At 65.1% G+C, this 27,805-nt stretch overlaps 1 protein-coding gene across 5 annotated transcripts in view; it reads left to right on the forward strand.

Annotated features, from left to right (window-relative positions):
- Positions 1-27,805, forward strand: part of SHANK2 (SH3 and multiple ankyrin repeat domains 2) — a 399,303-nt gene that overhangs the window by 45,289 nt on the left and 326,209 nt on the right. For all 5 annotated transcript variants that reach the window (XM_062195675.1, XM_062195679.1, XM_062195676.1 and 2 more), the window contains 6 exons: positions 3,338-3,541; positions 6,609-6,680; positions 8,514-8,622; positions 15,991-16,142; positions 16,627-16,794; positions 25,407-25,523. In XM_062195675.1, the coding sequence (XP_062051659.1) occupies positions 3,338-3,541; positions 6,609-6,680; positions 8,514-8,622; positions 15,991-16,142; positions 16,627-16,794; positions 25,407-25,523 (822 nt within the window). The remainder of the gene's footprint in view (positions 1-3,337; positions 3,542-6,608; positions 6,681-8,513; positions 8,623-15,990; positions 16,143-16,626; positions 16,795-25,406; positions 25,524-27,805) is intronic.

Genomic DNA, 27,805 nt, shown 5'->3' on the forward strand with positions numbered 1-27,805 from the left:
CCGGCCTCCCAGAGGTGGGGCCTCCATTCCTGCGTCGGGGAAGTGCTTGGTGCTTGGTTTTCTGCTAGAGAAGCCGCCAGGCTGCAGACACGCCCTGCCCTGCGTTTGGGGGTTTCCTGGGGCTCCACCCCCTTTCCCGGGGTGCTGGGCAGGTCCCTGAATTTCCGGGGAGGGCTGTTCTCATGCTGGGGTCTCCCCGGCAGCTGTGCCATCTGCCCCCCGGGGCCGTGCTCTCCGGCGCCTTCCTGGCACTGCCGGGCTTTGTGCAGTGCGTGCCCCTGGGGACATCGTTGTCTTCCTGGCTCAGGGTCCTCGAGGCCCGTGGCTTTGCGTCTGCTTCCGTGGCCCTGCTCGCTCACTTCTGGGAACGTGTTCTCCGTTTAGTGCCTGAGCGGGTTTCCCGCTGTCTCCTTTCCCCCGTGGTGGCGAGTACTCTGGAGACGGCTCTTGTGGTCACAGCCCCGCGTGCCGCCCCGCCTCTGTCCCTCTCTACCATCTCCATGATTTCCAGGCGGCTTCCCCGTCACGCCCAGCTGGGTGTCAGCCGCGTCGCCTTCCTGTTTGCTTTCCTGGATGACAGAGGCCCCGACGTGGGGACCACCGGATGTTTTCATAAGGCCGAGATGGAGCCCCCTTTTCTCCTCTGAGGTTTAATGAAGTCCCCTGCCTGGGGACCCACCCTGCCCGCCAGGGAGTGTGCCTCGTCCTTGCGAGGAAGCCCCCAGACCCCGGAGCTCCCGCCGCCCCTGGAGCATCAGGAGCCCTGTGGGGATGCGCTCTCCTCTCCACTGCCCGTTCCCGCCTCTGGGTCTAGGCCTGTGCAGGCGCGAGGCCCCGCCCTGCTGGGTGGGTGAGGGGATGCTGGCAGGTTCCGACCCCACCCAGCCACTGCCCACCGTCCTTGATGGAAGGACATTCCTGGCGTGAGTGGAGCCCATTGTCTACTTTGGATACTTTGGGGGTGGCTTCTGCCCTTGGCTCCCTGGCTCTGACCTTTCTCACCATCCACCCCTCAGAGCTGGAGACCCCAATTCCCCCATCGTCATCCTCTCTCTTCCGCCCTGTAGCCTCCCGCCCTCCTCTCCCGGGGGATGTGGTCTTGCTGTGCCTCAGTGCAGGCTCTGGTACCTCTGTGACAGCCCCCGGTTCCCTTCACCATCCCCGAGGGTTAACCTGTCTGATTTTCCGCTGTCTCTGTGGCTGTGGGGCTCAGCAGGACGTCGGTGGCGTGGCCTCCGGGTCTCCCTTTGTTCCAGCACTGCCTCCCGCAGCTGCGTGGCTCCGGAATGTGCTCAGGCTTTGGGGAGCTCCTCTTGGGGCCTGGGGTGCAGTGCCCCCTGCAGGAGACACTGGGCGAAGCTGATGCGCGTGGCGCCCTTGCTTAGTGGACCTCCAGCTCGCAGGAGCCTGGTGTCTGCCACTTGATGTTACCGGGTCGCTTCTGGGCTGGCGGTGGCCCTGCCGCGTGCCGTGGCCGTTAGGAGAGGCGCCATAGTGCATCCGTCCGTGAGTCCCTGACAGAAGCCACCCACAGTCCCTCTGCTCAGTGTCACCTGGACGGCAGCGGAGATGGTACGAAGCCCCTCGCAAGTCCCCAGGGGCGGCCGCTGTTAAGCTTTTCCTGTTTGAAAACGTTCTTCCCGAGGGAAGCTGAATCCGCGGCCTCGGTGTCTCCCGTTGAAGCCGGAACAGGCAGAGGCCAGGCCGTCCTCGTGGGCCAAGGGCACCCAGCGCCTCCCTGTGCCTTCGAGAGCCCTGTTTTTATAAACTTCCCGTGTCCATGGCCGCGTGTGACGGGTCATTCGGACGACTGCATATGGAAATGACCCAGTGATGTCATCAGTATGAGAGAGAGAGAGAGGGTGTTTCTGTATGCACGCATGTCTGTAGGTGCACTTGTGTGCTCGTGTGTGTTGTGTGTGTTTCTATACAAGTGTGTTCGTGTTTGTGTGTTGTATGTGTGTACACAGGGGTACAGTGAGGGCAGGGAAGGGCATCGCCGTGCAGGATGTGTCCCGTGAAGCCAGCAGAGGCAGAGGCCGACCACGGCCAGGCCCCTCCCCTGATCCCCACGGAGGCCGACCACGGCCAGGCCCCTTCCCTGATCCCCACGGAGGCCGACCACGGCCAGGCCCCTTCCCTGATCCCCACGGAGGCCGACCACGGCCAGGCCCCTCCCTTGATCCCCATGGAGGCCGACCACAGCCAGGCCCTTCCTGCCCATCGTCCCCATGACCCCATTGTCATCACCTGCATCTCCATCAGCACCGTCACCATCTCCACCGTGATCTTCATCGCCGTCATTTTTGTCATCATCGTTAGATCCCCTCCACCACCGTCTTCGTCCCCTCCACCACCATCGTGGTCAGCATCGTCGTCATCTTCCCCATGCTCACGTCTCCCTGCCATCACCACGGTGATCTTAGGCGTCCCCTGGTCCCGTGGTCACCACCACCCTCCTCCTCCTCCTCCTCTCTGGACGTGGAACTCCCTGAGGTCCCCTCAGCCACCTCTGTCCCCGTGCGGGCAGAGCTCGCCGCCCACGGAAGGCAGACCCCCAGGAGAAGGGGCGTTCGCTGCGTCGTTTCTTCGGTGGGGTTGGGTGGAGGCCGGGATTCCCGGTGCTGCCCTGGATTCTGGGCCAGGGGCGGCGTCTGTGTTGAAAGCTTTCCGGAGTGACCCCGGTGGGAGAAGGACCCCGCGGGTGGCCGTCAGTGATGTCATCCTGGAAGGCACCCTGTGTTGGGTGAGCCCGGGGCGGCCGTGTGGACACGTGGAGCCGCTGTTCTGTGTCCAGGTTCAGCCGTCTGCGTGTCCACGCTGGGCATGTGTGGCTTTGCCTGTTGTCCTTTCCTAAGCCACAGCCACAGCATTTGTGAGCGGTCGGCCACGGGGTGGGGGCTGCGTGCCCTCTTGAGTGAGGGACTTGGAGGCCGCCGATTCTGTCGTCCACAGGGGCCTGGAACCAAGACCCTGTGCCTCCCAGGGCCATCCGTGCTCCCGGGACCGGCAGCGAGGGCCTCACCCAGGGGTACCTGAGAATGCAGGTTCTCAGGCCACCTACACCTGCTGCATCTGCTCTGTTGGGTGGTGGTGGGGAGGCGCCGGGGGGGGGGTCTGTGGTGCCCAAAAACACCTGGTGGGCCCCCGAGAGCCGAGCCCGCGGGAGAGACCCAGGCGTCCCTGTCGGCGTCCACTCTCACATCTGCCTGGCGTCTCGCGCCCCGAGAGGCAGTAGCCCCAAAGGCCGCGGGCCCAAGGCTCAGGAGGGAGGGGCAGCGGCCGCGACCCCTCTGGCCCCGCGTCCCTGACCGGCTGTCCGTGTGCCTCCTCCCAGAAATGCATCCGCTTCGACCCGGACGCCACGGTGTGGATCGCCAAGCAGCGGATCCTGTGCACCTTGACACAGAGCCTGAAGGACGTCCTCAACTACGGGCTCTTCCAGCCGGCCAGCAACGGGCGCGACGGCAAGTTCCTGGACGAGGAGCGGCTGCTGCGGGAGTACCCGCAGCCCGTGGGCGCGGGCGTGCCCTCCCTGGAGGTACCGCGAGCCCCCGAACGCGGCCGCGATCCCCACGCGACTCGGGTTGGGCCGTGACCCCCAAGCTAACAAACCGGTCCGGGGCCTCGATTTTGCCCTGGACGCGCAGCTTTGTTTCTGCAGACTCAGCACGTGGGAGCGCCGTTCGGAGAGCTGGTGGGACGTGGGAGGGCAAGGTCACTATTCTGGTGCAGAAATTCTGGAATCCTGCCCACGGAAGTCCTTAAATAGCCTTTACGGAAAACGCCCAGCGTGAAAAACGTGTGTGGTCTTCAGACACTTTTGCACCCTAATAAAGGGATCTTCTGATCTGTGGCTCGCGGGCTGTCTGAAGCAGCCCCGGTGTGTGTGTCGGGGGCCGTGGTGCGAACAGACCTCACGTCGATTCCAGCTCACGCCAGCCGGGCCTGTGCGTCCTGCACGTGCGCCCGGGGCTGGCGTCTGCCTCCTGACGCCGAGGGTGCAGCGTGCACGCCAGCTCTCTCCTGCCTCTCCAGACCGTGGCCTCGTGCCACCCACCAGTCTCCAGGGTCGGGTCCCTGGTCGGCCTGAGCTGTAAACCTGGAGATCCCACGGGCCCCTCCTAGGGTCGCTGATTGCGTGAGTGGCTCGCGGGAGTCAGCAGGGCCCTCGCCTGCTGTCGCGGGGGGGTCTGGCAGGGGACGGATGGATGGCCGGGTGCAGAGGGGCGCAGGGCAGGGACCCAAGGACCATCCCCGAGGAGTTGGGGTGAACGCCCCGCCACGGGCGTTTGCCAGCACGAACGCTCTCTGGACGCTGCCTGTCCCCGGCAGGACAGATGAGGTCCTCGCCCTGCCCCGACCCTGGATTCCACCTGTGGCCAGAAGCTGGGCTCCGCTGACGTCCTGAAGCCGAGGACGAGCCGTCTCGTTAGCGTGCGGGAAGCCTTGTTCTCGCGGGAGAGACGGCTGGGGTTTTGGGAGCTCGTGCCGGGACTCCTGGGTGACAACCAGATGGCCTCTGTGATGTCACCGTCCCCGAATGAGCACCCCTGCCCTCAGACAACATGGTGGCGGACATGTCTCCCTCACAACGTGGCCGATCAGAGGATGGGGGCCCTGCGCCCTTGTGTGGGCAGCTCCCCACGTGGCCAGAGATGTCACCGTCCACTGCCACGAGCCAGCTGCTGCTGCTGGGGACAGTGTCTGTGTGGGCCGCCACCAGCCAGGAGAGGCCGTGGTGTGGAGTGCGGCTGTCGCTGGAGCCCTGCTGTGGCGCAGGCGTCGGGCTGGTGGAGGGGCTTCACCGGAGGAGGAGACAGATGCCGCTGGAGGTTGTGAGGTTCTGGAAATCGCTTCTGGCCTCAGTTTGCTGATCTGTGAAATGGGTATCCTCTTGGAAAAGAAACGTCTGCCATCGAGGGCCCACGATGTGCCAGGTGCTTCTGAGGCACAGACAGCGCGCACAGAGAGCCAAGGTTGTGGGAGGTGACAGCTAGAGCAGAGGGTGGTCCGTGCTGTGGCAACCCTGTGAGAGGACCAGGGGCTCTGGGCACCTGGCACTCACAGCTGGTCAACCATGAGCCGCAGCCTCGCGACTCTGAAGTTGGGGTGCATTGGTGGTGACCTCTCGGGGTGCCCGTGAGGCTTGGCGTGTGCCTGGACGCCAGCAGGTCCCACACAACCGTGGGTCACCGTGCCACGATGTCACTGATGACCCCGACGTCATGCTTCTCCCCGGTGACCGTCCTGCCTGGGGCGTCCCTGGGTGGACAGGGCAGGGGCAGGTGGCCATTAGGGCTCCGGCCTTCGTTTCTTCAGTGGGTGTGGCCGGCTGCTTGGTGCCGTGTCAGCTTCTGAGCCCGCGTCCTCATGTCGCCGCGTGGCTCTGAAACGTGTCCCCTCCCACGAACCATGTCAGCAGCCCCCGCCCCGTGCCCTGTGACTCCGTGGGCTTCCCGTGGGTGGCCACAGGACGGCCGTCCTCACCCTCACCCCACGTCACGGTCACTACTTCTACGAGTTCTCTGCAGATGGACACGGGGGTGGAGGGATGCCGCAGACACCCCAGAACATGATGTGGCGCCCCTGGGGTGGGGGCTGAGCATCGCGGGGTGGGGGTCCCGGCCCACGGCTCGCAGGTGCGACTCAGACCAGCGCCTTCTCCCAGCCACCTGAGCATCCTGGGACTTCCCAATTTCACAGCTGGTTCATTTTTGCAAAGAAACAAAAGATGAGTGGAAGGAATGTGTCATGTCACCATTTTGTGTGTGGGCGGGGCTGGCGTTGCCTTTCCTGGGCAGCTCTGCTCGTGCTGAGTTCGAGTGGGAACTCTGTGGTGTATCAGTTTCGAGGGAGGGAGGGAGGGAGGGAGGGAGGCAGAAGATGGTCTCGGTCAGCTTGCCGTCCGCCCGGGAGGTGGGGGTCACTGCCCGTGGGACAGAGAAGGAAATGGAGTCTGGGATGCAGACAGTGTCCCGCCCTAAGGTAGCAGCCAGTGGGAGCTGTGTGTCCACCCGTGTTTTCCAGGATGACCGAGCTCCGGGTGCTTCCGGCCCTGGGCACAGCCAGGGAGGGCGGGGGCGCCGAGGGGAAGGTGCAGGGGCTTCCCAGCCGCGCTCTGCCGGGGCGCCTGGGTGGCCTGTGCGGCTCGCCCTCCCCGCATGGTCTCCGCTTCAGAGCAGTCGCCGACGCTCGGGAGCCCCGGGCAGAGGCCGGGCTGGGCCCGGGCTTCAGACACACACTTTGATGAGGGTGGAGCTGGAGGGCGAGCCAGCCGGGGCTGCAGTGGCTTCCTGGTGGGCCTCGATGCCACGGCCCCGCAGGCAGATCCGCTGTCCGGGCTGGGTCCGGGAGGGTCCCGTTAGCCCGGGGAGCGACCGTCGGGCCAGCCTCTCCCCGGGTCCTCGCCTCTTCTTCGCCTGGTGCTGCTCGTTTGTTTTGTTTGATGGCCTTGCACCAGAGTCCTGCAGGGTCTTGGCACAGGCGGTTTAGGTGGCCGGAGGTGTTGGCTGCGGGGTCCTCGGCGGCGGCGAAGCGCCGGGCAGGGCCGGCTTTCCCTCCGGTGGCCGCGCCAAGCGCTCACATGTGTCCCTGTTTCTGTGCAGTTTCGCTACAAGAAGCGGGTGTACAAGCCGTCCGGCCTGGACGAGAAGCAGCTGGTCAAGCTCCACTCCAAGGTACGAGGAGGCGTGGCCAGCGCCAGCCCAGAGTCCTCTGCGCTCCTGTTCTCTCTGGGTGAGGGGCCTCGTCCCGGGGCACCTGCCGTGTACCTGGCGTGGTGTGAGGCAGGCGTGGGCTGTGCCGCGGTGCCACGCGGAGGAGGCAGCAGGGTTGGCTCCTGGGGGCCCGAGGAGGGGGGCAAATGGAGCTCCAGGGAGGGGCGAAGGCAGGGGCTCTGAGGGGGGCGGGGTTTGGGTGCTGGGCGTGGCCTGGCCGCCTTCCCTGCAGTAGTCGGAAGGCTGCCCTGGACGCCTGCTCACCTGCGGATCCGAGCTCCTCCTGAGCGTGTTCTGCCCGCGCCGTTGTCCCATGGACGCTGGGGTTTTTCCCATGTCCGGTCACCAGCGTTTTCTTTCTGTGCTGAAGTCGTCCCGCTGGGCTGGAGGTGGCCCTCCCGTCCAGCTCCCTTCCCGTGTGTGGCGTGGCCCTGTCGTCCCACCACCACCAGATGCTCTGGGCTCTTCTCCACGTCCTTGTGCCCTGGGGTCTGCCGGGACGGGGGCGTTTGGCCCCGGCTCTGGGTCTTGCTGATTCTGTTTCTCTCCACCACGTAGATCAAGATGTGTTTGTGAGTGTTGACACGTGACAGCCAGTAAATCGCAATGGAAGTTTTAAACCATTTCTTTGTAAAACAGGTTTGTTTACTTGAAAGGCAGAGTTAGACAGAGACCTTCCACGCACTGGGTCACTCCACAAATGACCGCAGCAGCCCAGGCTGGGCCGTCCCGAAGCCAGGAGCCTGGAGCTGCGTCTGGGTCTCCCGTGTGGGTGCAGGGGCCCTAGTGCTTGTACATCATCCACTGCTTTCCCAGGCCATCAGCGGGGAGCTGGACTGGAGGTGGAGCAGGCACCCGTGTGGGAGGCTGGCGCCTCACGGGGCAGCTTAACCCCCCGCACCCGCAATGGAAGCTTCCGGTGGCACCATCGGTGTCTCGTGTTCACTGCTGGCCGTGGAGGGTAGAGATCGCGCCACGCCAGGGGGCTGGGGGTGCAGGTGCTGCCCCGTGCCCTCCTGTGGGTTTCCGGGAGTGTGGGGCAGGGCCACGTCTGAGGCTGGTGGGAAGTGTTGCGCCCGTCAGAGAGGAAAGGGGACCTTGTGACCGTGGCCACGTCACCAAGCCCTCTGCTGGCAGGACAGGAAATCGGGGACACGGCCAGCCACGGTGCCCTCATGGGGCATGAACGGGTCCCTTCGCCTCCAGCCCCGGGGACCAGGGCCGCTCTCCCCGCCAGGGTGGCCCTGGCCTGCTGCCCTGAGTGCACCACTTCTGACTCCTGGGCCCCGTGCCCCCAGCGGGCGCTGTGGATGTGCAAAGTGCTCCCGGAGCCCAGGCCTGTGCCCCGGTGCCTTGACCTGCGTGGGGTCCTGTGGCCGAGCCTCGTGGGTGATGTACAGAACATTCTGGAGCCCAGAACGTCTCGGGCACCGGTAGACTCCATGTCCAGTGGGGCCTGCTGCTCTGTGGTTCATGGACGGTATCTTCTCTCTGCATTGTCATGTGACCAGAGGGCTGTGACCCCAGGCCACCCAGGGCTGTCTCAGAGAGCCATTGCATTGGGGGTGGCTAGACGTATGTGGGGAGAGGCTGGTGGCGGCGGTCACCAGCTGACCCCGAGCTGGGCCCTGGGGTCCCAGACACAGAAAGACACTGCCTGGAGCCCTCCCAAGTCGGCAGTGCCCCCTCCCATCCCCATTCGAGGGTGAGTTCCCACCCCTGGGGGCCCAGGAGCCCCCACAAGGAGCTGGTCTTTACCCCAGCCACCACCTTTGTCTTATTTTCTGTTTTTAGACCAATCTGAAAAAATTCATGGATCACATTCAGCATCGGTCAGTGGAGAAGATGGTCAAGATGCTGGACCGAGGCCTGGATCCCAACTTTCACGACCTGGACACTGGAGGTAGGGTCTTGGTGGGCGGGGACCGCACCACGCACGCCCAGTGCGTGGAGAAAGCGTCCCCACAGTCCAGGCTGCAGCCGTGGCATCGGCTTGGCCTGACTTGGCGTCTGCCCTCGCTCCCCTCCTCCTCCACCCTGAGCCAGCAGAAGGGGTGGGGCCTGTGCTGCTCCCCATGCCCCACGGAACCCCCAGCAGCAGGTGCTCCGGGAGGGGAGCCACTGTCGGAGAAGCCAGTGAGGAGCTGTCAGGGAAGCCCCAGTGGTGACGGGGTCTGTGCGGCTGGGGCATCCATAGAGGAGCACCTGCTGCAGAGAGCTCGCTCCCCCTGCTGGGCGCCGAGCTCCTGACGCCCAGGAGCCCCTCGGTGTTCCTTGGGAATTAAGCCCTCAAGCCCAGCACTGGTGCTGGCCGCTCAGGGCCGTCCTGTCACGGTGAGCAGCCCCTGGCAGCCGCAGCCCAGTTTTAAGAACTGGGGTCTCCTGATGTTGTCCAAGTGCCCAGGGGTGGCGGCCGAGGGGGCAGCTGGGTTGGGGCCTTGTGGGGGTCGCTGAGCCCCTTGGAGTGTCTCCATGGTGACTCAGCACCACCCCCATCAGGTGCCGCGGCCACTTCCAGTTGTCACAGGTGCCTCGGGTCGCGAAGCTCACGACTTGTGGGTCTGTTGACTGAGGCCGGAGCTTCCTCCTCAGCTGCCTGCTGGCACCTGACGCTGGGCAGGGGCCCTGGCGTGCTGGCCCCCTGGCCTCACCGTCCATGGCTGTGTCCGTCCCCACTCTGGGTCGAACGTCAGCCGTGAGTCCCAGGAGGACAGGGGATGGCTTGGCTGCTGCTGGCAGCGGTGACGCCTGAGTTGCGTGGGTGCGTGCTCCGTGGGGTGGGGGTGCAGGCATCGGGGGACAGATGGAGTGCGCCGGCTGGTGAGGGGCGAGGGCGCCCCGAGAGCGTGGGAAGGCAGGGGCTCCCCCACCATGGGAGCGAGCCAGGCTCCTACGCTGTGTGGATGCCTGGGAAGGAGGAGGCGTGGGGGGGAGCGGAGGGGTGAGAGCTCAGAGCAGGGGAGGGCACGTGGTGGGCGGGCCGATGGAGCCCCCAGGCCCGCAAGGCGTCTTAGGGGCAGTGTGGGGCTGGTCTTCTGTGCCCAGGTGACCCTGAGCCGGTTCTGTCCTGGTGTGGGAAGGCGAGCTGAGCTGGGGAGGCCAGTCCGTGAGCCCGGGCAGGTGGACAGGAGCCTGGCGGGCCCAGCCTCCTCCGTCCCCCGGTGAGGTGGGGGTCTTCCTCCGTAGCTCTGTGAGGACCGGAGCCCTTCTCCTGGTGCCGGGCGATGCCTAAGCTGTGACGGTCGATGGATCCCTGGCCCCCTAGCCCCTGAGCCTTCAGGTTGGCTCACGGACCACCTCCGTCGGGCCTGGCTCTCTGTCCCGGAGCTCCCTGACTGTTCTCTTTAGGCCTCTGTCCTGGCCTCTTTGTGGCTTTTCCAGAAGATTCTGTGGGAACTGGGCTTTGGCAGTGGGGCGAGCTCTCTGACCCCACCTGGATCCGCAGTGGAGGGAGCTGAGGGACCCCCAGCAGCTGCCCTCACCTGGGTTGGCACCGCCTGGTTCCCCCAGGTTTGAACCGACTCAGGGCAGCGAGCAGAGCACACCGCACCTCGCTCCTGCAAAGCCACAACGCTGACGTCGGCGGCAGGGGTGGTGACTGTGTCCTGAGTGGTTACGGCACAGCGGTGCCGGCGATCTGAGCGAGAGCCCAGAGGAGGCGTCTGGAGGATGGACGAGGGCAGTGGGCGCTGCTGGGGGCCTCACCCGGGGACCCCATCTGCAGGTGCAGCCTGGGAGGCTGTGGCTCAGGGCGGGAAGGCTGAGGCCCAAGCCTGGAGCAGGAGGCTGCCTGCCTGTGTGTGAGTCCTCTCCAGGCCCCACCACCACGCTGGGGCACGCTCACCCCGCTGGGGACGCCCCCTCCCACGCGCTGCTTCCCAGGGTGCCAGGTGTTCTCCGAAGAACGCACTCAGGATGACTCCTCAAGGCGACCGTCCCAAGTGCGATGCAGGCAGGCAGGACCCCGGGGACAGCAGGGGTGGCTTTGTGCCCGGACCACGGGGAAGTTCCGTGTGCTCGGTTTAGCTCAGATCCCCCCCCAATCTTAACTCGGAAACCGCCTGTGTCCTGGCCTTTCTGTCGTCATTCGCCCCAGAAAACACCGGGAAAGCTGTCAGTGTAGCATCTGCTTCGTCCGAGAGCCCAGCACGGTCTGTGGCGCAGCGGAATTCAAGGCGTCGATTTTGGTGGAAATCCGAGCAGAAATTTCTTCCCAGTGGGCATTTTCCGCCTGTGAAATAAAGTGATTTTGCACCCCTGCGTTTTTTTGGCACCTAAACACACTCCCACTTCCCACTTCCCACTCCGTTCTCCTGTGAACCTGCGGCAGTGCCCATGCTGGGTTCCCCAGGTCACCAAGGCGGTTTGAGCCAAATGGGACGACTGCGCAAGCGCCATGCCGTGTTAGAGACGGGGCTCGGACGTCCGGGGCGTTGGTGTCTGCGGCCCTGGAGCCACCCCTCGTATTCCAGGGGCCGACTGTTTCCTGGACGCCGGCCTCGGGCCGTGGCCTGGAGCCGGCACCGCCAGCCAGGGACAAAGCTGTCTGCGAGAGGGATCCCGCTGATGTCTGCAGGCACCACAGGGCCCGAGGCGGGGCCGGAGCGTGCGCGTCCCCCGAGCAGGACGCGGGGTGCAGGGCGGCCTGGCCTCCGGTCCCTCCTGGGATCGGGATCGGCATCGGCGGGAAGGTTTCTGCTGTGCTGGGCTCTTCCCGGAGATCCTTGTTTTCAGAGTTACCATTGCAACAAGTATCGAACTGGTTCTCCCTGGGCACCAGCCAAATGGTGATTTTTCTAAATTGACTTTGTTTGTTGCAGTGTTGATATTTCTGTGGGGAGTAGAGCTGCCCTGCTGCCCTCCTCCTGTGCGTTCTCACTCTCTCTCCCCCCTCCCTGGGAAAATTCTCTTTTAGAACAGTTCTAGGTTTACAGAAAATTCAAGAGCAAGAACGGAGAGGGAGAGTCTCCCCATGGCCCCCTCCCTGTGGCCTCCCCTCCCTCCCGTGGCCTCCCCTCCCTCCCGTGGCCTCCCTCCCCCTGTGGCCTCTCCCCCCGTGGCTCCCCTCCCCCTGTGGCCTCCTCTCCCTCCTGTGAGCTCCCTCTCCTGTGGCCTCTCTCCCCCTGTGGCCCCCCTCCCTCCCCATGGCCTCCCTCTCCTGTGGCCTCTCTCCCCCTGTGGCCTCCCCTCCCCACGCCCTGCGCTGGTTCTCTGTTTGCTGCACTGGGCCGGCAGGGTTTGCGCTCGGTCCATCCTTGGTTTGGGACAGATGCCCTCCCAGCATCCTGCAGAGTGGTTCCGCTGGCCCCTCCAGTTCATCTCTGCTCCCCCGGCCCCTGCTGGTCACTGCGACTTTTCCAGAACATTCTAGAGTTGGAGTCACATGGTGTGCACCCCTTACCCTTGGTGATGTGCGCATCAGCCCCACCCCGGGCCCCGGTCTGTGGCCCAGCCTCGTGTCCTTTTGGCCCTGAACCAGTGGCTGCTTGAGTGGCAGCCGCTCCGCTGTAGTAGCCACAGCCTCAGCCGAGACGTGGGTCCCCTGTGGGTGCCACTGTCACGGAGGAAGCCGGAGCTCCGGGAGCCGGGATTGGTGGGCTGCTGTGGTCTGAGATGTGTGTGCCCCTGAAGGTCAGAGGTCAACCTAGACCCCCCAGGGCGGTGGCGCCAGGAGATGGGGCTGTCATGCCTGGAGACCACAGGAGCCCCGCCTCCCGTCCCCTGGGTGAGGATGCTGCCAAGAAGGTCCTGGCGGTGAACAGGACCGCGTCCTGTGACCCAGCAGAGATCCAGGGTCATGGCAAACCAGGACGAACGCCAAGTCACTGGCGAGTGGGGAGGCAGAGCCAGGGCTGCCTGTCTGGCCTGGGGGACCCAGCCCTTCCTCCCTGGGTCTCTCCCCACCTGCTGCTGTGCCTGGTCAGATTCCGCCTCTGGGTGGAGGTCCTGCCCGGGCAGGGTGGGGCCACATCGAGAGCCCTGGGGCAGTCCCCAGCGACCAGAAGAGCCTGCTGGCATTCTGTCTGCGCCCGGACACTGTCCCCCGCCACCCCTCAACCCTGCCCCGGGACCGCTGCAGCCGTAGCCTGTCCCCATCCATGTTCCCGCCGCTCCACACTGGCTGCCTGTGGAGCCGCGAGATCTGGCTGAAGACCAGATGCCGTCGCTCCCGGAGGCACAGCCGAGAGCAGCCTCACGCTGCCCCAGCCTCGGGCCCGCCCCGCGTCCCCGGCTCTCAGCCGCAGAGAGCAGTGCGTCCATGGGAGTGACTGACAAGCCAGGGATAATGAACTCCCAGCGGGGCCACCTGCCTGAGCTGTTGCAGGCAGCTGTGTGCTCCCTGTCCCAAGTGTTGTCTGAAGTGATAGAAGTCGGGGAGAGAAGCAAGGCTTCTCCCACCGGGGTCTCAGCCCCACCGTCCACGTTGGGTGGACCCTCTGGGGTGAGATGACGGCGTGCCCACCCCAGGAGGGAAGCAGCACCCACAGCAGGAGCCACGTTCAGTCTGGCCCTCGCCCTGCACAGCTTGTCTCCCCACGGCCCAGGCGGGCGCAGTGACCGAGGCCGTGGGCAGAAGCTAGATCCCTCCTTCGTCAGCGTGGCTGTGATGTGTCCCAGCATCTCCTGCGAGGATGCCGTCACTCAGCCCGTTCCCTGGGCGGCGACACAGCTGCCGTGGCCAGTCAGTGAAGTGGCTGCTCCCCTGTGCTCAGTGAGCCTGTGCCCACCCACGCGTCGTCCCTTCCCGCTCCCATGCGGCCCAATTAGAAGGTTCCCAGGACACCGAGCACGGAGCACGCCGTGACAGGTGGTCCCTGTCTGGCCATCTTGCTTGGTCGCTGCAGAGTTTTCCGGGAGGAGCAGCACTTGGAACGTAGGGGCCTCGGGGGAGCAGGTGCGAGGCCCCCAGGTTCCCGCTGCAGACGCAGGCAGCTCCAAGGTGCGGAGTACATGTGCCTTGGCCAGCGCCAAGGTGTCGGCTTCTGGCTCTGCAGGTGCGGTTCCTAGGGAAAGGAGCCCCCTGGTGTGCGGGGGCCAGTTACCCCAGGTCTGTGCTGTGTGCCCTGCCGTGTGTGCAGAGGAGGGTGGGTGCTCCCACAGGGGCTGTGCTGGGCCGGGAGAAACACACGGACGAGGAGGGAGGAGTCTCTTCTGTCTGTTGTGTCCTGTGCCGTGCAGACGCTTCTGAGCTTGACATAATCACGTTGGTCTGCTTCGCTTTTTGTTGCCTGTGCTTTGGGGTCTTGTCCGAGAGTCGTCCCCTACGCAGTGTCTTGGAGTGTTTCCCCTGCGCTTTCCTCCAAAAACCTGGAGTCTCAGATCTTAAGCTGAGGTCATTGGTCCATCTCGAGTGGACGGACCACTGGGTGGGGTTCTGAGTTCCCTCTTCTAGACGGATCTGTGTCTCTGTCTACATCCAGGTGCCAGCGCCGTGTGCTGGAGGGCTTGTCCTACCTCCAGTGTGTGTTCCGGGCAACCTTGCCTGTGGTCCTTCTGCCAAACGCCGTGTAGTGATCTCTGGGTGTTCTCTCTTGCCTCGTCGGTCTCCGAGCTGGTTTTCATGCTGGCCCCAAGCTGTTTGCATTGCTGCGTAACCGGGTGCCCCTGTAGTGGGTGTTTGCGTCGTGATTACCCAGGGTGGGGCTTTGGGAGGGGGACTCCAGTGGTGAAGAGTCCATGTGTGATGCCGTCAGCGTGACATATGCCACCGTGACGGGCTGCGGGTGCCGGGTGTTCCTTCGCAGCCCCCCGTTGTGTGCCAGGCTTTTGGGCAGGGAGCCACTGTGCCGGTGGGGGTGGGGCAGGTTCCACTCTCACCTCTTGTTTGGGCTTCACCTGGGACGTCCATCTCCCCACCCCCATTGACGTGTCCCTTCATTCACTGCTGTGCATCAGTGTCTGTGTGCGCACCGGTGGTCACGGAGTCCCGTGAGCGATGCGTCTGTCAGCCGAGCGAGCCCCCCCACCCTGGCCCTCTCCGCAGTCCCTGAGGTTGGCGCCCGCCCCCTGCGAGCTCCGCACCACGTCCAGTGCACGCACAGTTTTGTTGAGAGCCCTGCTCGAGGCTGCCCAGCCTTTCTTGAAAGGGGCTTCTCGTGGGAGGCGAGGCTCACGTTGCGTTGGTCTCTGTAGCTGCCCATGGAGCCTCCAGCGGTGCTGCTGTGTGCCCGGGGCCACGGCAGCAGCCCTCACCCCCCGGGCACCTGCCCTCCCGACAATGGTGTCTGTGCAGGGGTGGGGGCTGGCGCTCTCCCGCTCTGCTAGGGGCTCCGGTTCTCAGCCCTGCCTGTCATTGCTTCCCAAGCACTCCCCAGCCATTGCCTGGAGAAGGGCAGCTGCTGGGCGGTTTCTGGGCCGCAGGGTGCGTGTGGGCACCTTCCCTGTGGGCTTCTCCCCTCCGTGGTTCCGGGGTGGAAGACGGGCTCGTTCTCGAGGTTAGACACAGCGAGGTTCCGGTCCATTTCTAAAACTGAAGAAATGCGGCCTGCAGTCACGGGGGGTGTCTTCCCAGAGTTGGGGTGCTGGATCTTGAGGCTGCGAGCTCGTTAGAGGGGGGCTCCGCTGCCCATTGCATGCAGGGCAGCCATGGAGCCAGGGCCCCGGCTGGCCACCAGCATCCTGGGGGACTTCCCTCAGCGCCCCAAGGGGCCCTTTGGATGTCCCCTTCGCACATTTGCTGTCCAAGCCAGAGGTGGTCCTGTGAGGGTCTTCTGACCTCACTGGGGTGGGTCCTGGCCAGAGGTGGTCCCATGGGCCTCTGTTGACCCCGCCATGGGGGTCCTGGCCAGAGACCAGCTTCTGGAACCTCAGAAATATCGCATGGTGCATGGGCAGCCCTGGCGTCCACCCAGGGCTGATGGGCCCTGTCTCCTGCCTCGGCCTTAGTGGATCTTCAGTGTCGTGTAGGACCCACTCAGTGTGCGCGGCGGGCAGGGCTGGGGGCAAGGTCAGTGACCAGGGCCAGTGTCGCTCGGCCGCTTCCCCCAGCCCTGCCTGGGTCCATGCATAGCAACACGGCAAGGTCACAGCTATGTCGATTGCACGGGGGCGTCTTCCGTTCCCAGATCTGCCTGGGGCCTCCTGACACCTGTGCTGGACACAGGGGGAGAGATTCTCCTTGTCTTCCAGGTCAGCCTGGCCCCGGGTGTGCGGCCTGTCCAGCCGTACAGGTGGACAGGGTCCGTTTGAGCCCAGGGCCAGGCGCTGGGACGGGGCTGAGGGAGGGCGGGGCCTCAGTGCCTTTCCCTGACTGTCTGTTTGGGACCCTCAGAGACCCCGCTGACCCTGGCTGCTCAGCTGGACGACCCCGCAGAGGCCATCAAAGCTCTCAGGAACGGCGGGGCTCACCTGGACTTCCGCGCCAAGGACGGGATGACCGCCTTGCACAAAGCCGCCCGTGCCAGGAACCCCGGGGCCCTGAAGGTCAGTCCCAGGGCCACCTTGTGGGTGACAGCCCCACCCCGTGTGCTCTTCCCCGCACTTCCCCTGGGGACTGGGGGGGTCCTGCTAGAACTTGGGAGCGCAGGTTGCACCCCCGGCTGGGGTCTCCCCGCAAGTCTCAGACGTCCCGGCCGCACCGTCCCTGCTGGCTTCCTGGGAACCAGAGGCACCTGGCCCCGGGTGGGGTTACCCCGGGCGAGTACAGTAACCAGTGTGGAGTTTGTTTCCCGAGGGCTTCCCAGGCCGGGGAGGCCTTGGCACTGCCTGTCCTGGAGCTGAGCCTGTCCGTGTGCCTGGGCTTCGTGTGCTGTTCTGGGGCTGGGGACTTTCCAGTCCAAAGTTGGGGTCTGCCTGTTCCCGGGGGCCCAGGGTGTGGCTGCCTCCCCCAGGCTTCCCCGTGATCGCCTCCCTCTGGCAGAAGCTGTCGGGAGACCCCAGACGACAGCTTTGCCCCCCCTTCCCCCAGACCCTGTTAGAGCTCGGGGCTTCACCGGACTACAAGGACAGCTATGGCCTCACGCCCCTGTACCACACGGCCATCGTGGGCGGCGACCCCTACTGCTGTGAGCTCCTGCTGCACGAGCATGCCGCCGTGTGCTGCCGGGACGAGAACGGCTGGCACGAGGTCCACCAGGTGCAGGCGCAGGGCCCGTGGGGCGGGGCAGGGACACCAGGTGAGGCGGGCGGGGTTCCCTGGGGCAGAGCCGGGCCACCAGGTGAGGCGGGCATGGGTTCTGTGGGGCGTGGCTGGGCCTCCAGGTGAGGCGGGCATGGGTTCCGTGGGGCAGGGCGGGGCCTCCAGGTGAAGCGGGCATGGGTTCTGTGGGGCGGGGCGGGGCCACCAGGTGAGGCGGGCATGGGTTCCCTGGGGCAGAGCCGGGCCACCAGGTGAGGCGGGCATGGGTTCCCTGGGGCAGAGCCGGGCCACCAGGTGAGGCGGGCATGGGTTCTGTGGGGCGGGGCGGGGCCACCAGGTGAGGCGGGCATGGGTTCCGTGGGGTGGGCTGGGCCACCAGGTGAGGCGGGCATGGGTTCCGTGGGGCGGGGCGGGGCCACCAGGTGAGGCGGGCATGGGTTCCGTGGGGCAGAGCCAGGCCACCAGGTGAGGCGGGCATGGGTTCCGTGGGGCAGGGCGGGGCCACCAGGTAAGGCGGGCATGGGTTCCGTGGGGCAGAGCCGGGCCACCAGGTGAGGTGGGCGGGGCTGGGCCACCAGGTGAGGCAGGCGGGGCCCGTGTGGTGGGGCGGGGCCACCAGGTGAGGCGGGCGGGGCCCGTGGGATGGGGCGGGGCCACCAGGTGAGGCGGGCGGGGCCCGTGGGGCAGGGTGGGGCCACCAGGTGAGGTGGGTGGGGCCGTGGGGCAGAGCCGGGCCACCAGGTGAGGCGGGCGGGGTTCCGTGGGGCGGGGCGGGGCCACCAGGTGAGGTGGGCGGGGCGGGGCCACCAGGTGAGGCAGGTGGGGTTCCGTGGGGCAGAGCCGGGCCACCAGGTGAGGCGGGCGGGGCCCATGGGGCGGGGCGGGGCCACCAGGTGAGGCGGGCAGGGCGGGGCCACCATTGAGGCGGGCGGGGCCCTGGGGTGCCTTTTTGTAGAAATACACTCTCGTGATCTCTTGGGAGAAATCAGAAGACCGGGCGAGCCTGGCCATTCTGAGCAGCAGCCCCCGGAGGTGGCCGGGAGTGCCCCCTCCCCTGGAGCCATGAGCTCCCCGGGTCCCCGACGACCTGGGAGCCTGGCCAAGCTCAGCACCAAGTGCTTTCCTGACACAAGAGGCTCAGGTGCAGCCCGGGGTCTGCACAAGGGCACGTGTGCGTCAGACCCTACCCCCCCATGACAGTGGGGTGGGCAGGGGCCAGGCTCTCGGCGAGAAACAGAACCTACCTGGTGGCACCCAGGAAGAGTGATTAAGGGGCCAGGTGCAGGTGCGGGCAGGGTGAGGGTGAGTGGAGAATCTCCCTGGGGCAGGGGCAGCACGGCCGGGGAGAAGTACCGGCCTCCCTCTCTCCCTGCCCTCTGCTTGGCTGAGCCGAGGTCAGGGGTGGGGGAGCTCTGCACCTGCTCTCCACCACCTTCCCTGGGGAGCCTGTGAGCCCCTCTCTGCCACAGCTGCCTTGCACACCTGCCAGGGTGGGAGGGGCCAGGCAGGTGCACCAGTCCATGCTGGCTCTGTCCTGGATCTGGGTGCCCCCACAGCAGGGAGCAGCCCCCTTGTCCCCTGAGCTATGAGGGGCCAGGGCCCTGGGAGGAGTGCGTGGCTGTGAGCAGGCCTTGGGGGTGCTCTCCCCTGAGCCCGATTCCTGGGGTTTTCTTTGTGAACAGGGAGCAGAGCCGTGCTCCATGTGGGTATTGTCTGTGTTGTCTTGGCTGGGCTGTGGGACCCAGAACTGTGAGCCAACAGTGAGCTCGGAGCTGCAGGGAAGCTGCCCTTAGTGCTGGGATCCGCACTCCCATCACCCCAGCCGACTTGGGGTGGAGCCAGTGGCCCCCATGGGGGCCTGGCGGGGTCAGTCGTCGGCCTTCATGGTGGGGTGGGTTGGAGGTGCGGCCAGCAGGGGGCTGCAGGCTCAGCACGGGCTCCTCCTGGGGCCGCCAGGCTGCTCTGCGCCCTCCAACTCCGTAACTGCACGAGCCAAGTGTACAGCGCGGCTTCTCTGGGCGGCGGCTTTCAGGCCGAGTGGGTGAAGCCACTGCTGGTGGCACTGGCATCCCACACGGACACTGCCGGTTCAAGTCCTGGCTGTTCCGCTTCCAGTCCTGCTACCTGCTGATGCTCCCGGGAGACAGCAGTGTTGGTCCATGGGCTTGGGTCCCTGTCACTCATGGGGGAGACCTGGATGGAGTTCCTGGCTCCTGGCAGCCATCTGGGGAGTGAACGAACAGATAGTCTATTCTCTCTCTGTCTCTCTGTCTCTGTCTCTCCCCCTTTCTCATTCTGCCTTTTCAAGAAACACATCTTTAAAAATGCTTTTTTTGAAAGATTAATTATTTGAAAGGCAAAGTTACAGAGAGGCAGAGAGAGAGAGAGAGAGAGAGAGAGAGAGAGAGAGAGAGAAAGGTCTTCCATCTGCTGGTTCACTCCCCAGATGGCCACAGCAACCGGAGCTGCACCGATCCGGAGCCAGGAGTTTCCTCTGGGTCTCCCACACAGGTGCAGGGAGTCCAAGGACTTGGGCCATCTTCTACTGCTTTCCCAGGCCATAGCAGAGAGCTGGCTCAGAAGAGGAGCAGCCGGGACTCGAACCCGTGCCCATATGGGATGCATGCTCTGCAGATGGCAGTTTTACCCACTATGCCACAATGCCAGCCCCCCAAAATGCTTTTGATTTGAAAGTGGAACTCTAACAGTGGGTTCCCTGTCTCCGCGCCTGTCCATGTTTTCCGTATAACCACGCATGTGCGCACGCGGCCTCCCCATTGCTTCTCTGGGGCCCTGGCGGATGGTCCCTGGGTGCAGCAGCAGGAGTCGTGCAGGGCCCTGGGCACTTGGTTGGGTTCGGGGTGTTCTCCTGACTCAGCTTGGGGTGGCTGCCTCTGCCTCGGTGCCCCCCAGACCCCTGCCTGTTTGTGCCCCCAGTGCTCAGAGCCCCCGAGAGGTCTCCGGGCCCATCTGCCCCCCATCAGCGCATACCTGGGCAGCTTCCAGGTGTCGCTGCTGCACCAGCTGGGGACACATGGGGGCTGCAGCCGGGACGGTGTCCCTTGTCTGCCTGATTCAGCCTCCGGGCAGGGAAGGGGTGACGGGAGGTGGGCAGCAGGTGGGGGGCCCAGGACGCCCGCACTCTCGTGAGCTCCATTCTAGGAGCAGACTGGGCTGACTCGTGGTCAGCGGCAGGTGCAGGCAGCCCCTGGAGAGATGGTGCTGTCCCCACGGCGACATCAAGGGCTCCCGGGTGCCACACCCTTCCCAAGCCTCTGGGGAGCTGTCCGAGAAGCAGCCGCTGGGCCCCGGGCCGAGTGTGGGCCTCTGGGGAGCCAGGGGCAGCAACGGCCACAGCAGGAGGTCCCGGGAGGCCGCGGTGGGGCCGCATCCCGGGCTCCGCCTGGGCCCCTGGCTGTTAGTGCTGGGTTTTACAGCGCGGCCCACCCCCGCGGGTGGAGAGCTGGTCACTCAGGGTTCCCACGACCAGGGCACAGGCTGCACCGCACAGGGGCCCCAGGGCAGGTCGGGAGGCCGAGGCAGTGACCAGGGTGCCGAGGGCGGGCCTCGCCTGTGGTTCCTGTGGGGCAGGGCTGGAGGAGGCACGCACCTGGGCTTCCGTAACCTGAAAATCTGAAACCCGAAACGCGTTGATGCTCGAGGTTTGGGGGTTCAGGTTTTCGATTGCGGGTCGCTCATCCTGGGAAGTCTGCGTCTCCGAGACCTCGAGCCCGCCTCTTGGGCAAGGAGTCCTATGCCGTGCTGGCCCACGGCGGTCGGGGCAGCAGGCAGAGGCCTGGGTGAGAGCCCTGAGGGGTGTTTGTCCCCCGTGCCAGAGGGCATCAGAAATTATGCCTTGCGCAGCCCCTGGGCCAGAGCAGCTCCTGGCTCCACTTTGGGGGCTCTCTGAGCCCAGTCCCCTCCCCCCACTGGGCAGCTGTCTCAAAGGAGTCACTCTCCAATCCCCCTCTTCCTCTGAAGCCCGTGGCTCCGAGCTTGGGGGGCTGCCTGTGGGGGTTGGGGGAGCCCTGGCTGCCACTCCGGGAGCACCAGCTCTTGGTCTTCATTCTGGTCCCTGTGGGTGCTGGGTCCTGTCCCTGAGGCCACATGCTCAAGCATCACCAAGCCGGGTCGACCTGAGTCACTGGGCCACCCCCGGCCTCCGCCAGGGGTGCTGCAGTGGGCCACCTGCTGGGTCTCTGCGCAGCTGTGCCAGGTTCCTTGTGGGCTGGGCAGGTGCACTGCCCTCTGGTGCCCAGTGTCGGCTTGGAGTCCAGTCCCAGCTTGCCCCCTGCCTGCCGCCAGCTTCCTTCTCCCAGGGGGAGGCGCCCAGAAAGGACTCGAGTTGAAGCCCTGATTCCGACAGAAGAGCCTGCAGGGTGGGGGGGGGGGGCTGTTTTGGGCTCTGCCCAGGAGCTCCTGGATTTGAGGCTCCTCTGGCCCTCATGGGCAGTGCACCCTCCCTTCCATGCCTGGGCGTGGCTTGGGGGCCTCTCCAGCAGCTTGCTGGGTGCCTGCCTTGTGCTGTCCTGCCCCCTGCAGGCTGATGTTGGTAAGAGCACTTTGGTGTGACTAATTAATTTTTTTTCTGCTCACTGAATTTTAAAACATGCCTATGGGTTATGGGAATCCTGGAAATTAGGAGGCAGAGGTATGAAAGCACCCGGATGCGTCTCACCAACACAAGAACGTCCGGGTCAGCTTTAGATCCATTTTCTAGTTTTCATCTTGAGTACGTTCCTGTCTCTGCACGTGCCCTGCAGCTGTGGGGTCCTGGGCTGGACAGCTGTGTCCAGTGGGAGGACAGCTGCCCAGCAGAGGAGGGGCTGCAGGATCAGCCGTACCCTGCTTTGTTCTGTGCTGACCCTGGGGTTCAGGTCCAGTTTGGGGAGATGGGCGGAGCTTCCCATCTCCTGAGCCCAGGTCCTGGGGGCAATGGGGGAAGGGGAGAGGGAGGAGGATGGGCGGGGCCCAGCACCAGGACACGGAGGTGCACCTGCTGCCCTCGCTCAGGGCCTGCCGTCCTGCTCTCCGGATGCTGTCGGTGTCTGCAGAGACCTCGGGCCTCACCCCGTCGGGGTGCAGCTGTCTCAGAACCTTAAGCATGGCGTCTGTGTGTGCTCGGACCCTGGGTCTGTGGCTTTAGCGCAAGTGTCCAGCAGGCGGCAGTGATGAGCCAGACTCTGGGCCCAGCTGGAGCAAACCCAGAGCCTCCTGGGGAGCCCTCTCCAACCAGATCCATGCCAGGCCTTGGCGGTGAGCTGTGGGTGGAGCCCGCTCCCCACGTGCCGTCCTGGGAGGCACTGGGGAAGGAGCTAAGGTGCCTGGGTTTAGGGCTCCGTGCGTGGTTAATACCTCGGTTCTTCCCTGCCCCTCTCCCGCTGTCTCCCAGTGGCCCGAGCCCGCATCTCCCCTTTCAGAGCGGAGGGTCGCTCTGCCCGGCTCGTTGAAGATGCCGCTGTCCGACGCTCGGCCGGCTTTTCCTGTCTTTGCGCTCCGCGAGCAGCGCTTCAGTCCAGTTGTGAGCGCCTGTTGCTATTTGCAGCGGAGCCGCGCGGTGCGGGGACAGTACCAGGGCATGGCTGTTCCGCCCACTCGCGGGGGACACATCTAAGCCTCTGTGGCTCCCACGGTTGTCAGTGGGCTTTCTGGTGCGGAGCAAGTGCTTCTGCTTCCTGAACGTTCCTCTGGGGGCAGCGTGGCTGCTTCGGGGCTCCAGCGACCCTGCGGGAAGGAACCGGGCGTGTTCTCCCCGCTTCTCCCGCAGGAGCCCCTCGGGCTGGCCACGTGCTCCTGTGCAGGGGTCCCCATCGTGGTCAGAGCGCTTCATTGCTTTCTGGAGCCATGCGACCTCCCACGTTCGCCGCGATCTGGTTCTTCCGCAGCCTGGAATCGGCGGTTACTGCCAGGGGCCCCGGTTCTTGTCAGCACGGAGTGGTGATTGCGAACCACGGTGGGGGTGGGAGGCGTGCTCGTGGCTACCGGGCTGTGGCCACATCGCCCACTCAGCCCTGGCACTCAGGGCGTCTGTCCATCTGTGCCGACTGCAGGTGCCTCTTGGTGTCACGGGGATTGGTTCTGGGACCTCTGCAGATACCCCCGTCCCTGAGAGAAGCCACACTGATCCCCCCGTGTACGCTAAGTCATTTCTGGGTTACTTGAATGCCCGGGCACCGTGTGAGTCCCTTGTCATCCTCCTGTGGCGGTGAAGGTGTGAGGTCGGCACCGGCGCAGACCGTGCACCCGGAGGACCTGAGGATCCGGAGGGCTGCCTGCACCGGTTTCCTGTTTATCTCGCTGTGTGGAGAACCAACACCCCTGACCGAGCCCTGACCGTGCCACGGGCTTTGCTCTTGCCATCTCCGGCCCTGCGTGGGTCACTGCCTGCTGACGGGCAGAAGGCAGCCTCCAGCATCCTGCTCGCTCTCGTTTGCTCCGTGCTGAGCTGTCGGCCGCTGCCCAGCCTGGCTTCCCATCCCCTCCGGGTCTCGCTGGGCTGGCTCTTTGTCGGCAAGCCCGAGAGCTCAGGAGCAAGGAGCCTGGCACGGTTGGCCCTCGCCCAGTGACCGACAGTGTTCAGACTGCCGGACGCGGGTGTCAGCCTGGTTCTACCTTCTCTGGCTTGGTTTGCAGTCAGACAGGGATGGTGGCGAGGGGTGGGCGGGGCGGGCAGGCGCTCCTGAGCTTGTCCTTGCCACGCACCCGTCCCAGCACCGGCACTGGCACCGGCTCTCCTCCCCACTCAGCTTTGGCTACGCTTTGACCCTTGGTGAGACAGTGGGGACACCGTGGCAGCCCCCTAAGCCCAGGCCCGCTGGGGAGGGGGAATGGATTTGGGGGGGGGGGTTCTGAGGCAGCCGCACGATTCCTGCCTTTGTTGACAGCTGCGTGAGAGCCCCAGCCATGTGCAAGTCCTCTGGGGAGAGAGGGTTCACCAGGGCACAGTCGGCCCAGGGAGCAGAATCCCCAACTCAGGCTGGGTGCTGGGAGTGGGGGCGGGGGGGAGGGGGTACCACGTCCCTGGCGGGCCCGGGGTGTCTGCAGCTCAGGGGGCTTGGCATGGTCATCCTGGCTTCTGTGTGAGGCTTGGTCCCTCCTCTCCTCCCTCTGCCACCCCACCTCACGTGTTTCCTGCCTGTGGTCCGTGTAGGCTGAGGGGCTCAGCCCCGGAACGTCCAGGCTTCTATTGGCTTCCTTTTCTTGTTTGTTTAGATATTTTTAAAGCTTTTCTGATTGGTTTGATTGAAAGCAGAGTGACAGGGAGAGACAGAGGTCTTCTGTCTGCTAGTTCCCTCCCCACATGACCTCAGCGCGCCAGGAGCTTCATCCAGGTCTCCCATGCACGTGCAGGGAGCCAAGGACTTGGACCACCCTGTGCATCAACAGGGAGCAGGATGGGAAGCGGAGCAGCGGGGACTGGAACTGGCACCCGCATGGGGTGCCGGGGTTGCAGGTGCAGTGTCACCATCCCGCCACAGTGCCGGCCCCTGGTTCTGTTGGTTTTCTGTCGCCCTTCCTTGAAGGAAGTATGCGCTTCTGTCTCCTCGTGGTTCTGGGGACGTCACGGGTCCCTCGGGAGCCGCGGGCAGCCCTGACCACACCTGGGGAGGCAGAACCCCCCACCCCCATCACTGGGCCTCTGCCTGTGAGAGGGGGATGGGGTGGCCCCCACAGGAGAACGCAGGCCAGGTGGGGGCTGGGCAGCAAAGCCTTGGCGTCCACTGGCGGGACCTGCGGGAGCACGGGGTCGCAGAGGAGCGAGGATTCTCGGGACTTTTGGTTTGACAGTCGAGGGGTGGCGCGTCTGTCCGCGTGGCCGGTGCGGAGGGGACGGCACTGTGCCTCTCCGCTGTCAGGTGCAGGGGAGCGGACGCTCGAGTGGCGGCCGAGGAGCTGACGATTTGCCACCTTCTCAGCACCACTCTGTGCGCCCGACCGTTGGGGCGGGACCCTCATTCCCCAGGACGCCCTGGGCCCCTCCCAGGGCCCTCGCTGCCCTCGTGAGTGCTGGATTCCCGGGCACTGAAGGGGCCCCTGGTCCCACGAGACCCTCCCTTGAGCCCTGCGTGGGGATTAGGGTTCCTGCCCACGACTGAGTGCCCGGCAGCCTGACCAAGGAGGGCCCAGGTTGTGCACCTGCTCCCTGGAAGGACTGGGGTGGGGGCTCCTGGCGGGGCTGCCCCGGCCCTGGCCCTGTGAGGGGCTGGGGCACCTCAGAGCAGCACTGGGCCGGCCCTTTGTCATGGGAAGGTGGGTGCAGGCTTGCTGCCCTGGACATAGCACGGGGAGGGGGCTGTGTGTTCCCTCTGCTGTTTCACATGGGAGTAACCCAGGCAGGGTGGGGTGGCCTGGGTGTCTCTGGACTCCTGGCCACCCAGGATGTGGAGGGAAGGCAACTTTGGGGCCCTTGCCCGGAGGCCCCGCTGAGCCTAACTGAGCACAATTCCCCACACCTGTCCTGAGCCATGAAGGCCCCTGGTCTGAAACCCAGGTGGGCTGCGGGTGCGTGCGGGCCTGGCCACGTTGTGGGGTCCTGGTGGGCATGGCCACGGGGCGTGAGAGTGTGCAGGCAGCGGGGGGCCCGCTCACGGCTTGATTTTGTCTTCCAGGCCTGCAGGTACGGGCACGTGCAGCACCTGGAGCACCTGCTCTTCTACGGGGCTGACATGAGCGCCCAGAACGCCTCGGGGAACACAGCCCTGCACATCTGTGCCCTCTACAACCAGGTTAGTGGGCTCCAGACACCCACAGGTGGGGCCCCTGGGGCAGCGCTGGCGCCTCCACGCTGAGCGCCGTCCAAGAACCTGGGAGGCGTGGTTCCCTCATGCTGGCCAGCCTGGGACGTGGCAGGGGCGGGTCAGAGCCTGTGGCGCTGTCGCCTCGCCTCGTGGGTCTCGCCGCCAGCGCACAGCCACGTGGGGAAGGCCCTCGCCCTTCCGTGGGAGGCCTGCTCTGTGTGACAGTCACACACGCAGGCAGCGCTGGGAGCCTGAATCCCCAGTGGCCTCCCCTGCACTGTGTGCCCCGGGCTGGCTGGAGGAGGGTGGGCATGGGTGGCGCTGCAGGCCCTGCTCGCGGGGTGGGGGTGGGGTTCCTGTTGGGCCCACGCTCAAGGCCAGGTCCGTCCTGGACACCATTGCCGAGTCTGCTCTGTGCTTGCTTTCTGAGTCCCCTCTGGTCTGCAGGCTGGGCGGCTGGGCGGGGTGGGGGCTCCTCCTGGAGGAGCAGTAGGGAGACGGGCGCCGTCCTGTCCTGGCCCATCCTGCGTTGGCCACCTGCGTTATTTTCCCACGTCAAGGCAGGGCTTCCATCCTGCATCCTGGCCCCGCCCCTCCTCTCCCCTTCCAGAATTCTCTGCTCTCAAGTCTCAGCTTGGACACCCCTTCCCCCCCGGGGGGGCCGCCCTGATAACCCCACAGAGGTGGTGTTAAGACACGGCAGGGGTGAACTATCCATCGTTGGCCTCTCCCACGTCCCCTGCTGACTCTGCTGCGCCCAGGGCCGCCTCCTCAGGGCACAGCCCGCAGAGGAGCAGGACCAGGTGCCGTGGGCGTCACATTTTGGCCGGGTTTCTGGGGCGTTCTGCGAGTTTCCTTGTGGGCCGTGCAGGGGTGCGAGGCTGTGAGGCTGTGGTCCGTGGACGCCGAGCGAGGCTGGGAGCGTGGGGACCGTGGGACCGTGTCTCCCAGCTGTGTGAGGAGACCACGGCCTGCGGCTTGCCTGTGGCTGCTGCAACACTGGCGCCAGCGTCCTCTCGGCCCCTGCCTGGCTTTCTCCCCACGGGATTTCAAGCAGACTTTGTCGCCAAAAGATGGGAAAACACTTGCGGGCTGCCACTCGAAATCTGTGCGCCCGAGACGGTCTCTGGAAGCGAGGCCGGCCTTCTCGCTGGGAGGGGTTGGAACGTTCTGGAAGTCTGCAGTCCATTCCCCCGGGGGCTGAGCTTTCTTGCTGTCACTCTGTGTGCCCTAGAGCAGTCCCCGCCCCTCAGCTGCCTGCTCTGAGCTGGCCAGGGCCCTCGTGCTGCCTTAGGTTGGCACGGGTCAGCCAGCTGTCTGTCTAGGAGCCAGTCCATCTATCCCTGTCAGTCATCCACCTGCCTACCTGAGACGGATCTGTCAGTCTCCCATCCACTGGCTTGCTCCCCCAGTACCCACAACAGCCAGGGCTGAGCCAGGCTGAAGCCAGCAGGGGTCACCTGCTGCCCCCCGGGGCGTGCATCGGCAGGAAGCTGGATCCGAGCGGAGGGGCTGGCACCTGTCAGCCGGCTTTCTCTGGGGGCTACTTAGCAGACGTGTTGGGCTGTCGGGCCGCCTGGGCACCGTGACCGCTGTTCCACTCGATGGCTGTCGCGCACAAGGGCCCTGGAGAATTTGGCATTGAAGAAGGGAACTGGGTTCCCATAAAACTTTATTGACAAACTAAACCTGTGGGCCATCGCTTACCAAGCCTTGGGATGGAGTGGTCGTGTTGGTGATGATACCGATGGCGACAGTGGTCTTGGTGATGATGTTGACGGTGATGGTGGTGGTGGTGGTGGTGATGGTGATGGTGGTCTTGGTGATGATGGTGATGGTGGTCTTGGTGATGGTGGTGGTGGTGATGGTGGTGGTGGTGGAGGTCTTGGTGATGATGGTGGTGATGGTGATGGTGGTGATGATGGTGATGGTGATGGTGGTGATGATGATGGTGATGGTGATGGTGGTCTTGATGATGTTGATGGTGGTGGTGGTTGTGATGGTGATGGTGGTCTTGGTGATGGGGGTGGTGGTGGTGATGGTGGTCTTGGTGATGGTGGTGGTGGTGATGGTGGTGATGGTAGTCTTGGTGATGATGGTGGTCTTGGTGATTATGGTGGTGATGGTGATGGTGGTGATGGTGGTCTTGGTGATGTTGACGGTGATGGTGGTGATGGTGATGGAGGTGTTGGTGATGATGTTGACGGTGATGGAGGTCTTGGTGATGGTGATGGTGGTGATGGAGGTCTTGGTGATGGTGGTCTTGGTGG

Source organism: Lepus europaeus, chromosome 7 (assembly GCF_033115175.1).
Source record: "Lepus europaeus isolate LE1 chromosome 7, mLepTim1.pri, whole genome shotgun sequence".
Lineage (NCBI taxonomy): Eukaryota > Metazoa > Chordata > Mammalia > Lagomorpha > Leporidae > Lepus > Lepus europaeus.